Here is a 13,509-nt window from a genome sequence, read left to right as displayed (position 1 = left end):
CCAGTGTTCAGCTTTCAGGGAATTGCAATGTTAGTGTAAGTCTGTCGCTGCATGGTGAAGTCTTAAATTTAAACTTTTGTCATTATTTGGTGGAATGTTATGTATGGGTTACTCTGCTGTATGAAATCAAATGTTGTACATAAATGAGGCAGCTGAAAAAGTATGGATACTCTGGAACTGTGCCTTTGAAGGAGAGTGCTATGCATCTCATTGGTAAAACACAATGGCAGTGAGAAAATACCATTATGGTGAAATGGCAAAACAGGGCTGCCAAGTGTCATCAATCACAGGTAGATTATGTGCCTGAGACATGTGTTGCATAACGATAAATACGAACTTCAATATTTTGTTTTGAACATGGTGTCATCATTGAGTATGCAGAAGATTGACGTGTAGTTTGTACAGTGATCACCATTTTGTGTGAGGCTGGGTGTGGATTACATGGGAAGGGGATGAAGGGCAGAATAAGAATTGTAGGAAACCTTGGTTTCAGTTTAAGCGAGGCTTGGAATTTGGCAACAAACTTACTGATATCTAGATAATCATCTAATGTGTCAGACTAAAAACGCTGCCTTGGCATTTGAGCAGCAATTTTTCTCTTTCGGTATAACATGGGAGTGCCAAACTCAGAGTTTAATAACCAAGAATGTGGTGAGAGTGGTACCCTTGATGACTGCACAAGACGAAGCTTTATGCCTCGCATGGAGCTGTCAACACTGACTTTGGTCTGTTGATGACTGGAAACATGTTGCCTGATCGGATGAGTCGCATTTCAAGCAGATGGACATGTATGGCTATGGAGACAAACTCTTGAATCCATGGACTCTGCAAGTCAGCAGGGGACTGTTCAAGCTGAAGGAGGCTTTGTAATGGCATTGGGCGTGTGCAGTTGGAGTGATATGGGATCCATGACACTTCTAGATATGACTCTGATGGGTGACAAGTGTGTAAGCATCCTGTTTGATCACCTGCGTTCATTCATGTCCACTGTGCTTTCCAACAGACTTAGGCAATTCCAGCAGGTCAATGTGACACCCCACATGTCCAGAATTGCTACAGAGTGGCTCCAGAAACACTCTTCTGAGTTCAAACACTTCCGCTGGCCACCAAACTCCCCAGACATGAACATTATTGGGCATATCTGGGAGCCTTGCAACGTGCTGTTCGGAAGAGATCTCCACCCCCTCGCACTCTTATTGATTTATGAACAGCCCTGCAGGATTCATGGTGTCATTTCGCTCCAGCACTACTTCAGACATTAGTTGAGTCCATGACACATCGTATTGCGGCACTTACATGTGCTTGCGGGGGCTCTACATGATATTAGGCAGGTGCACCAATTTCTTTGGCTCTTCTGTGTACATCTGTGCTGATGTGAACAAATTCCGTGGGGATAATGCTGTGAACATCGAAAAAGGCAATTAGCGTTGTCTGTCTTCACTTTGGATTAGTGATTCACACCTTCTTCAGTCTCGATGAACCAGCGGCTGGCTTATCCTGGGCTTATCCTGGTCTTTGTCGTTCTGTGGTAGGTTCATGCTGACAGCACCAAATCTCGTCACCCCTGACAAATTTTTCAATAGAAAGATTATAAGTGTTTTGCATTTCAATCAAGTCACAGCAGACAGCCATGTGTTGTTGTTGTTGCTGTTTTTGTTTGGGAGTCGAGGTGTGCAGGAAAAGCTTTGCACACACTTTTGTCATCTTTATAACATTGAGGTGAATGTCTTGAATGCTTGATTTAAAGAGGCTTAGTTCTTCAATGATAGCTCTGTATGAGAAATGATGGTCAGTTTTCAGGAGGTCACAAATTTTCTCTCTATTTTTGTCAGGTGAACTCAGGGCAGGATGCCTCGAACTCTTATGCCCTCTAGTGACACCTTGCAATGACACAGGCTAGTGTAGAATCTGATTTCCTTATTTCAATGAAGAATCAGATAGAAAGATCAGAATTGTGCAAAATTTTCCTATTTACTGTAAATCGTGAGCATTCTCAAATTGCAATGTGTCGTCACCCTGCACATGTAATTATTCAAAATACTATGCCATTAAACATTAAATTGTTATTATTCTATGTAAAACTGCTTTCTAGAACATACTGTTAGGACATGAAATTACTTTCAAATATTTGCACTATTTATGCCAAACATTTGACTGTATAAAGTTGTTAAACATGTGTCAAAAACTCAGAAAAAATGTTAGTGACAAAACAAATGTGTAATTAAAATTTAAATTAATCTTTTCCTGTATCATTTGCTTTCAAAATGCATTTCTCTAATTTGCAATCTAAATATTTATTGCGCTCTAAATTCTGCTTATATAATATGTGTTACCATATTTTGCTATAATGAATCGTGTATGCATCTAAACATCATTATATATATTTACCCTTGTTGAATGTAACAGTATTATGAAAAGGATAGTTGCTACTCACCATATAGTGGAGATGCTGAGTCACAGATAGGCACAACAAAAAGACTTCACAAAATAAGCTTTTGACCAACAAGGCCTTTGTCAAAAGCAGACAGATGACCACAGTATCTGTCAGCTGAAGCCAGACTACGAGCAGCAGCAAGTAGCAGCACATAATGGGAGAGGCAGCTGGGTGGGGGTGAGGAGGAGGCTGGGGTGTGGAAGGGCAGGGATAGCAGGGCAGAGTTTGAGATGTTGACCTCCACCTCAAAGATAGGAACATCAGTACCTGTGTCCATATTGAACCTACCAACTGTCAGCAATACCTCCACTTAGACAGCTGCGACCTGTTCCTTACCAAGAAGTCCCTTCCGTACAGCCTAGCCATCCAGGGTCTTTACATCTACAGTGACGAGCAGTCCCTTTCAAAATATTCTGAGGGTCTCACTGAGGCCTTTGCAGATCATAATTAACCTTCCAACCTTGGTACAAAAACAAATCTCCCGTTACAAAACAAATCTTCCCTGTCATTCACCACCTACCAAATTCCCACTGTCCGGCCACAGAGGGGCATTTCCCTTGTAACTCGGTACCACCCAGGACTGGAGCAACTGGATTATATTTTCTGCCAGGGTTTTGACTACCTCTCATTGTGCCCTGAAACGAGGAATGTCCTACCCACCCCTCCCACAGTCATATTCTGCCACCCACCGAACCTACACAACATCCTTTTCCATCCCTACACAACACCTGCTCCCAATCCATTGCCTCACGGCTCATATCCCTGTAATAGACCTAGATGCAAGACGTGTCCCATACATACTCCCATCACCACCACCTGTTCCAGTCCATTCACAAACATCACCTGTCCCATCAAAAGAAGGGCTACCTGTGAAATCGGTCATGTCAGCTACAAACTAAGGTGCAACCACTGTGCTGCATTCTACGTGGGCATGACAACTGCATGAATGACAACCAACAGAGTGTGGCCAAGAAACAGCGGGACCACCCTGGTGCTGAGCATGGCGCCTAACACGACATTCTTCATTTCAGTGACTGCCTCACACACTGTGCCAAACAGATCCTTCCCATCAACACCAGCTTTTCTGAGTTGTGCAGGTGGGAACACTCCTTGAAATATATCCTACGTTTCAGTAACTCTCCTGGCCTCAACCTTCGTTAGTCGCTGTCCTCATCCCCCCCCCCCCTTCCCCCCACCCTCCCCCTTGCTCTCTGTCTAATGTCCCGACTGCACCTAGCTGTGCTACCCACTTTCCACCTCGTCCCTGGACGCTCCCCAGCAGCACTTTTCCATCTACCACCGCTACTGTGCTATCCTTCCCACTCCACGTCCCAGCTCCCTCCTCCTCACCCCCACCCAGTTACCTCTCCCATCATGCACTGTTGCTGCTCGTAGGTTGGCTTCAGCTGCCAGAGTCTGTAGTCGTGTGTGAGAGTTGTATTTTCATGAGTTTTTTGTGTGTGTGTGTGTGTGTTTTTTTTTTTTTTTTTTTTTTTTTGTCTGTTTTTGACAAAGGCCTTGTTGGCCAAAAGCTTATTTTGTGACTGTCTTTTTGTTTTGCCTATTTGCGACTCAGCATCTCCACTATATGATGAGTATCAACTATCCTTTTCATAATACTGTTACAGTCCATCCTGGATTTTCCATTGTTTGATTTTACCATTGTTGTATGTTAATTACACTATAGCATCTCCTGCCAATTTAATGTGTCTTTAGTTTTGACTCTGATTTTAGTCCACATTGAATTGAAGTTGTGTCTTGTCTCAAGATGTAATTGAAGCTATATTAAAGTTCATCGGCATACAGTGTTTTTGAGTGTCGAAAGTGGAATTATAATCTGGTACAAAGTGAAATTAATAAATGGAAGAACATGTAGACAAAAAAGTATCCGATTAATTATTGCAGTGATTGACCTTGGGTAATAATTGAAACCCCATGGTTCAGTACAATTTGTGACCCACCAGGATAGCCGAGAGCGCTAACGCGCTGCTTCCTGGACTCGGGTAGGCGCACCGGCCCCGGACTCGGGTAGGCGCACCGGCCCCGGATCGAATCCGCCCGGCTGATTAACGACGAGGCACACCCAGCCTGGATGTGGTTTTTAGGCAGTTTTCCACATCCCGCTAGGTGAATACTGGGCTGGTCCCCACATTCCGCCTCAGTTACACGTGTCACAGACATTTAAAACACGTTCGCACTATTTCACGATTTAAACTAGATGCAGACAGCTGGAGTACACTGATTCCATCCCTGGGGGTACGGGTGGCGGCGGGAAGGGCATCTGGCCACCCCTCAAACTAACCTTATCAAATCTGTTCTAACCTCGCCGACCCTGTGGTTGCTGCGGGACTATGGCGTAAGCGAAAGAAAGAAAGGTTCAGTAAAATTTGTAGAAGTAATTTTAATTCAACATTACCATTCAATGCTATCAACTCGCACTGATATTCATCTGGCTTGATCCAATAATATCACCTGAAAATAAAAATTTAGCCACTTGTGAAACTTCTATTAACGAATACATATTTCCCACCTTTAATCAGAGTGTAGTGTTCGAACCTGTCCTTGAAAATGTTTTAAACAGTCCTGGAGTACATCACATTTTGGAAAATAATGTCAGCACAATATACTGTGTTACACCTGTCTCTGTTTCTCCTCTTTCTTTAGGCTGAGCTCCTACCTAACAGAGTGCCGTAATCTCTTACACAAATCTAATAAACAGAAACTTCAGGCTGCACTGTGCCATGGTGCGGAGAGAGTTCTCGCAAAACTTGAGAAGCTGCCACGGACTCAACACGACCCGTACTCCTTCACTGTGGATCTCCTACATCATTCTGTAAGTAGAAAATTTTACTAGTGCTGTATTACCCATTCTTTACAGTTTCATAATTTACAAGTTTTGTTTTCCCTCTGACATTATAAATCAGAGGAGGGATGCAAGTGAAGCTTAAAGTAAATTATTATCACTAACAGATGAAAGTGGCACAGTCTGTTCTTTCTTCCACCTCCTATTTTTCTTCTTCTTATTTGGATGACTCGAGCAAACAAAATTGGTGTGATCTGTTTTGATTTACTCCATAACATGTCGCATTGTAAGATGTGCGATTAATAACTAAATCTTAAATGGTATTATTTTTTACGTCTTTGTCAGCTCTCTCTCAGTTGTCAAACAGGACAGTGATTGCAACAACTTTTAGCAAAGGGCATATCATAAGTCAATACTATGTGAAGAACTACATATTTATAAGGGTTGGAACTTTAATAGCAGCAACTATTTATTTACAACTTATACAAAATACATACAATTTCAAGGTTTTAATGTCCTTCAAAGTAGCCACCAGCACTATAGATAAACCATAGTCGGCAATGTGGAAGTCATAGGATAGCCTTAGCAGTGCCAATGTGTTGATAGTTTGAGTGGAGCAGTCTGTCTCTGTAACAGTTATGAGTCAAATTCCGTATAATGCTTCCCGCAATTTAGGAACTAATTTGAAGTCACAAAGGCTTCAGCCCAGGGAATGTGGTGGACGGTACAGCACTTCCCAGTTGTATCGATCCAACAAATCGGTCACAACTTGCACCGTATGTGCCAAGTAAAATGCTGCGCGGGTCCTGCTCAAAGTGTCGCTGTCTTTTTCTCTAAGCTGGTTGTGAGTTGTTTTTCGAAAACCATTCATCAGTCTACATGAAAAGTGTGATGATTATACAGCCTGCAACTCGTTGTAAACCACTGGAGTCCTTGGTGTTTAAATGGTTCATACCAGCAGGGGTTATCCTTGGTCCACTAGTGCAGACTCAGTCTGTCACTCCCTATGTTGATACAAAAATTGGTCCCAATTGCTTTAGAAACAATGTTACAGGTAAAGTTATTGACTTACATTTTGTCATGTTTTTATATATTTTTTATGATACAAGCACATATTGCAATTTTAAGCCTCATTTAAATTAGCCACTTCCTTGTCTCAGTCAACTGCTCATGATGAGTGAGTCTACTGCAACATCCATAGCGTTTAATTCGTGTACTGAGAATCATGTTTCACAAGTGGTTGTTTTCATTTACAAGTCATGCACTGGTTAACAACTGTTCTCTTAAGGCACAATGTTTAACATTATGAACAGCCACTGTCCTCCTTAGTGATGTCGAATGCTGTAGCTGAGGTCTCAAACTAGGCCGAGCTCTCACACGCTCAAGACTGTACTGACTTCACCGTGAGCACTCTGCCATTGCTGAGAGAGGGAGGGCACGTCTTCTGGAACACCTCCCGTATGCCATTGCGGGCTGCAGCGAGCCCTCGCTAATGTCTGCGGTATTGACTCATGTTGCTGACTTTGATGTGGCACTGCAATATCTGGATCATACCACACTTACCACTGAGGTCATCCTGTGGTGGCTATAGCATCCTAATGTAAATGCATCAGTATGTGTGAAGTCACTCTCTCAGTTACACAGGCACACGCCTTTGTCAGTGATGAGAGCAACAGTTCCTTCACGTGAATCCTCATCCCACTCACATTCCACTGCCATCTGGTAGCCATTTTACACATAAAATTATTCTTTTTCTTTGCCTTTCGCTTCCTCTCTAGTTGAAAACCACACATTATAGAGATATAATGGAATTATATATGAATAATACAGTTTCAAGTATAAACTGTCTGTGTATCTACTCTTGTTGTAACATGTATTAGACTATTATGAGCTCTACAAAAAACTTAAATTTTATTTATGTGCACAAACCAACCTTTAGAATGCTTGTATGATTGTGAGATGATGTTGCAATGAACATTTCCCTATTTTTTTGTTTGCAGGACACAAGTGCTATATTGACTGTTAGTGGTGTCTTCAGAGAGCAAAACCGAATACAAGACATATCACCTCGACATTTTATGCGCACCTTTGTCCTCGTCAGTTTAGCAAATAACGAATACCAGATAATTAATGACATCATGTATGTAACAAATGCGGCAACCACAGAGGCAGAGGTAAGCTGCATTACTCGAATTGTATTCTGTAACATATATTTATTCCTTTGGCTACAAGACACTGCGACAGGCTTGCATCAGGGTGTAAAGAATGTTATGAGATACAGAATTGCTGTAATTTGATTTCTCCTTTTGGAGACTTCGAACAGTATACCATGTATCTACAATTCAGGGTGAACTACTAATCCTTTTTCACTGCAACAGCTCTGCTTTTGCCTGTCAGATTCAGAGATGATTAAATAATTATAAATTGCAGTGCCTTTGTTGTTAACGAGTATGATGCAATATTCCTTTGGACATGCATTTCTCATGGGACAGGCACTGCAGTGATTAAAGCCATCAAGAAATACGGGCAACGTATTTGCAGTTGCAAATATGAACCACCTTTGGCTGTATAGTGGAATGACGACAGTGAAAATTTGTGCCGAACTGGGAATCAAATCTAGATTTCTTGCTTTTATGTGAGCAGCCACCTTAACCACTTTGGCCATCCCTGCACAAATCACAGCCAGACCCTAACTTCCATATGTTGTTGTCTACTTACATGTCTGAAGGACGCTAATGACCATAGCAGTTTTGCACCCTAAAACCAAAATGTCTGAAGGAACATTGCACCGTACTTCTTAGCAACACAGGCAATGGAATTTTGATTTATTCACCAGTATCAGGTCCTCGAATCTCAATAAATATGCACTTCATGGACAGGAATTTATGTAATGTACAAGTTCGGTTGCGACACATGTGCGACAACTTGTGGAAGTTTGGGTCTGGCCTTGATTTGTGGTCAGATAGCCAAACCAGGTAAGGTGACCACTTACGTAAAGCAGGAAATCCAGGTTTGAGTCCAGGTCCAACACAAATTTTCATTGCCATTCCAACATAAAGCTGAAGGTGGTTCATATTTACAACTGTGAATACATTTCCTGACTTAGATAATTATTATTTTTTTCTTTTCTTTTCTTGGTGTAATCAATAATTAGTTTCTCAATTTGTCCTATGTACATAGGTTTGTTCAAGGCAAACATGTTTGCTGTTATTTTATGAACACTATCTGGACTCGTGCTGACAGTTTCTTTGATGAATATTTATGTAAATGTTCTCTTACAAGGAGAGGGTATGACTTCGGGAAATTTAGATTGGAATGAAGTTTGGTTGGTTGTAGTGTACTACCTATAGTGGTAGTAAAATGCACTGGCCAAACAGTTCCCAGAAAAATGCTTTCAAAGTTTTACCCACACTTTATATACTAGTTTAATAAATGGTGGAACATGTGTAAAAATAGCTCATTGGCAGCACACTTGATTTTTAATTTGCTTATCCAGGTTCAGTCCCAGCTCCCACTAAAAATATTTTTTTCTTTAGTTATAATTAGAAGGCAATCAATAGTACATCATCAGCTGTCATCGCGAATTTTTAATCGAATGATGTGGTATGCTTCCATACTTTGTGATGGAAGAGGAATTTTTATGAATGTCAGTGAAGTGTGTTTTCTCACAGACCGTTTACAGAAATCTTGTTCAAGTAAAAATTCATCTTTTAAAAATTGTGCCACATGTCAGGATAGTTTTTGTTTTCGGTGTTTTTATGATAAGTGTCATTCAAATTCTTGCATGTAAAAAACAGATTTAATTTAAAGATGATATTTTTATTCTACCAGATAATCTGTTATAATTGCAATAAAAGTTTTATTTATCTCTTTTAAAGTGTAATATTAATTTTAAATCATTTCATTAGTTCTAACAAACAGTTGTATCATATTTAAAATAAATTCGTTAATGATTTCATTTATGATAGTTTTGGTTATCCATTTGATTTAAAATTCCTTCTAATTAAACTAAAGAAAAAAAAAAAATTTGGCGGAAGCTGGGGTTGAACCCAGATCAGCATATTAAAAATCAAGTGTGCTGCCAATGAGTTATTTTTCACAAGTTCCACTGTTTATTAGACTAGTATATAAAGTGCTGCTAGAACTTTAAAATCTTTTTCCTGGGGACTGGCTGACCAGTGTGTTTTACTACTGCTACAGGATAACACCCTTTAGCTAAACAACAGCCAGCCAGCCCCATTCCAATCTGTATTTCCCACAAGTTGTGCCATCCCCTTGTTAGACATCAAGGGAAGCACATTGAACTGGAATATTTTGAAGCCTCTTTGGTGCACCCCTGTAGCACCTGCTGTGATATTGGGATTTGTGCCACTCCATCTGCTGCACATTGCCTGAGGAGTACCTCTGACCTAATATTAAAACACAAAACCAGTGTGGGAATGTACAAAGAAAGTTTCATGTATAAATAACAGAACTTACAAGTCTACTTGCATAATTTTCTCTCTTTCAATAATTATTTTATAGTTACTTTAACAAAAGCTTGCCCATTTATAAATGAACAAGGTACAGAAATAATCACACCTTTAATACATATGGGAAATTTCACAGATTTTAATTCTGCTGAATTTTGTAGCCTGTCACTACATTTTTACTGTTTACTCTTCTATCCCCTTTTTAAATTCTGTCCATCACATTAATGACCACTGTTCTTGTACAGCTCTCGGTCTGATTGTGACAGTTTTCCGCCCTCCCCTGCGCTGGCTCCCCATCTCTGCCACAGATTACAACACACAAACTGGTTTAATACCAATGTTCAGCAGAAAGTCTCGGCTATTCGCACACATTCTATGGTGTTCACAATATTCCTCTCTTTGAGTAATTGGCAATCCTGGTGACATTGAAGGCATGTTGTTGTGGTCTTCAGTCCAGAGACTGGTTTGATTCAGCTCTCCATGCTACTCTATCCTGTGCAAGCTTCTTCATCTCCCAGTAACTACTGCAGTCTACATCCTTCTGAATCTGCTTAGTGTATTCATCTCTTGGTCTCCCTCTACGATTTTTACCCTCCACGCTGCCCTCTAATACTAAATTTGTGATCCCTCGATGCCTCAGAACATGCCCTACCAACCGATCCCTTCTTCTAGTCAAGTTGTGCCACAAGCTCCTCTTCTCCACAACTCTGTTCAATACCTCCTCATTAGTTATGTGATCTACCCATCTAATCTTCAGCATTCTTCTGTAGCACCTCATTTCGAAAGCTTATATTTTCTTCTTGTCTAATCTATTTATCGTCCATGTTTCACATGGCTACACTCCATACAAATACTTTCAGAAACGACTTCCTGACACTTAAATCTATACTCGATGTTAACAAATTTCTCTTCTTCAGAAATGCTTTCCTTGCCATTGCCAGTCTACATTTTATATCCTCTCTACTTCGACCATCATCAGTTATTTTGCTCCCCAAATAGCAAAACTCCTTTACTACTTTAAGTGTCTCATTTCTTAATTTAATTCCCTCAGCATCACCCAAGTTAACTCGACTACATTCCATTATCCTTGTTTTGCTTTTGTTGATGTTCATCTTATATTCTCCTTTCAAGACGCTGTCCATTCCGTTCAACTGCTCTTCCAAGTCCTTTGCTGTCTCTGACAGAATTACAATGCCATCGGCGAAAAAGTTTTTATTTCTTCTCCATGGATTTTAATACCTACTCCGAATTTTTCTTTTGTTTCCTTAACTGCTTGCTCAATATACAGATTGAATAACATTGGGGAGAGGCTACAACCCTGTCTTACTCCCTTCCCAACCACTGCTTCCCTTTCATGACCCCCGACTCTTATAACTACCATCTGGCTTCTGTACAAATTGTAAATAACTTTTCACTCCCTGTATTGTACCCCTGCCACCCTCAGAGTTTGAAAGAGAGTATTCCAGTCAACAATGTCAAAAGCTTTCTGTAAGCCTACAAATGCTAGAAACGTAGGTTTGCCTTTTCTTAATCTAGCTTCTAAGATAAGCTGTAGGGTCAGTATTGCCTCACGTGTTCCGACATTTCTACGGAATCCAAACTGATCTTCCCTGAGGCCGGCTTCTACCAGTTTTTCCATTCGTCTGTAAAGAATTCGTGTTAGTATTTTGCAGTTGTGACTTATTAAACTGATAGTTCGGTAATTTTCACATCTTTCAACACCTGCTTTCTTTGGGATGTAAGCATATGCATAAGCATATAAGCACAGAAATAAAATAAAAAGTAACTAATAAATTGTAGCTGGGTGGTGTTTGTGAAACATGCCGTGGACAAATGCTGAAGAAGAATGTTGCGGTTTAAAGAAAGAACAATAAGGCTTGCTTGTTGAGGTTTGTCCAGATGAGGATATCCACGTAACTAATTATTACAGGTAAAAGCCTAAATGGATATCTGTGGTCATACATATAACAGTAATCACCCACCTACCCATTGCCATTATTGTAGTACAGTTTTCATTTACTTGGGTTACTTGTGAGTATTACACATGACTGTAACAAGCAACACCACATTAAAATTTGACCACAACCAGCTTCTACATTGTTAATGTATGGGCACTAAGCTAGAAGATCTGTTTGCATATCATACAAAATGAGTCTGAGATTTCCTCTCATCAAATTGCCAGCATCAGACTACAATTTTTTTCTGTGCGACTGACAGACACAGGTGGAAATTAATTTAAATTTGATTTGACTGACGTTCCAGTGGGACCAGGCATTGGTCCGTGACAGCACTCAACAGCTTAGTGTATGCACTGCAGTAGGTGAAAATAATTCAGGCCAAGTGCCGGCCTGCTGTGTGAACTTATCAAATGGACTAAAGAGATTTAAAAATTTCATTCCATGGACGGGGTGTTCGAGGCTTTCTAATGCCGATTACGAACTTGCGGATCCAGAGTGGATGTGGATAACATTTATCTTTTCTACACAGGCCTATAATTATTAATAATCAGCTGTAATGCTTTTCTTCTTCTTCTTCTTCTTCTTCTTCTTCTTCTTCTTCGTCTTCTGTTATTGGCCAGCTGAGGATAACATTCAAGCGATTAATTTAGCTTTATGTTTTTCCCCAGCACTCTCTTTGAAACCTTCCCACCACTTAATCTTATTCTTTGAAGCTGGCCAAGAGAGCAAAGTGCTGGTCCCACACCCCTCCTTACCGTATCCAGACACACCACTGGCAGAGGACCATGTGGTGGTCGGCCAGTCCCAATTGGCCTGTCAAGGCCAGAACGAGGAGCTTTGCTTACTTTCTGCTTTGCTTCAGTTTCTTGCTTTTTTATGCCAATTTCTTAATAGTTCTTGAAGCACTTCCCAAAGCAAGTTGGCTTTACCTTCTAATTTTTTTTAAATACTGTACAATACACTAGCTGATCAAAAGTTTCTGGACATCCTTTTTTAAAGCAGAATTGACAATATATGTCATGAGAGGTTAAGCTTCTGGTACAAAATTAGGTGGGGAGCATTGTGTTGTCAGTAAATAAGTAGTAACAGCAGAGTCGGTCAGTCAGAAGAGCTCGACTAGTCATTGTATGTCACCTGAGTAACGTACCCACCAGGGACATTTCAACCCTTCTAAAGCTGCCCAAGTTGACTGGCGGTGATGTGACTGTGAAGTGGAAAAATGAAGAAAGGATCACAGCCAAATTGAGACCAGCCACACCTCGTGCACTGACAAACAGACAGAGTCAGTCATTGCGGAAGACGGTTCTAAAAATATCATAAAATCAGCAAAAGGAATCATACATAAGTTTCAAAGTGCTACATTAGTACATCTAGCACAATGATTGGGTATACGGAGTTAAAAGAATGGGGTTCAATTGTCAAGCAATTCCTTAAAGTCGCGTATTTATGAAATTGGTGCTAAGTGATGCTTGAGGTGATGTAAAGAACAATGCCACTGGAAAGTGAATGACTGGAAGCAAGTGATACTGAGGAATCCGTCACGCTATCCCGTGGAATCTGATGAAAGAGTTTGGGTTTGGTGAATGCGTGAAGTATGTGTAGTGCGAGCATTCAGGTATGGGATTATTTCTCATGGTTAGGGTGTGGTCCCGTTATTGCACTTCAGAAAACATTCAATGCAGAAGGATATGAATGCATTTTACAGTATTGTGCACTGCGTACATTAGGGGAACAGTTTGGAGAAGATGATCACACGTATCAGCTTCACAGTGCACACTGTCATAAATCATCGTCTGTAAGGCAATTGTTTGTGGACGACGACATTCCTCAAATGGACTTTCC

The 13,509-nt window shown here is 40.6% G+C and overlaps 1 protein-coding gene across 2 annotated transcripts in view; it reads left to right on the top strand.

The window, feature by feature from the left end:
- Nucleotides 1-13,509, top strand: part of LOC126210365 (nuclear RNA export factor 1-like) — a 143,095-nt gene that overhangs the window by 111,018 nt on the left and 18,568 nt on the right. For both annotated transcript variants that reach the window (XM_049939582.1, XM_049939581.1), the window contains exons 13-14: nucleotides 5,099-5,267; nucleotides 7,238-7,411. In XM_049939582.1, the coding sequence (XP_049795539.1) occupies nucleotides 5,099-5,267; nucleotides 7,238-7,411 (343 nt within the window). The remainder of the gene's footprint in view (nucleotides 1-5,098; nucleotides 5,268-7,237; nucleotides 7,412-13,509) is intronic.

The sequence above is a fragment of the Schistocerca nitens genome, chromosome 10, assembly GCF_023898315.1.
Source record: "Schistocerca nitens isolate TAMUIC-IGC-003100 chromosome 10, iqSchNite1.1, whole genome shotgun sequence".
Taxonomy (NCBI): Eukaryota; Metazoa; Arthropoda; class Insecta; order Orthoptera; family Acrididae; genus Schistocerca; species Schistocerca nitens.
This window is presented reverse-complemented; position numbering and strand designations above follow the sequence as displayed.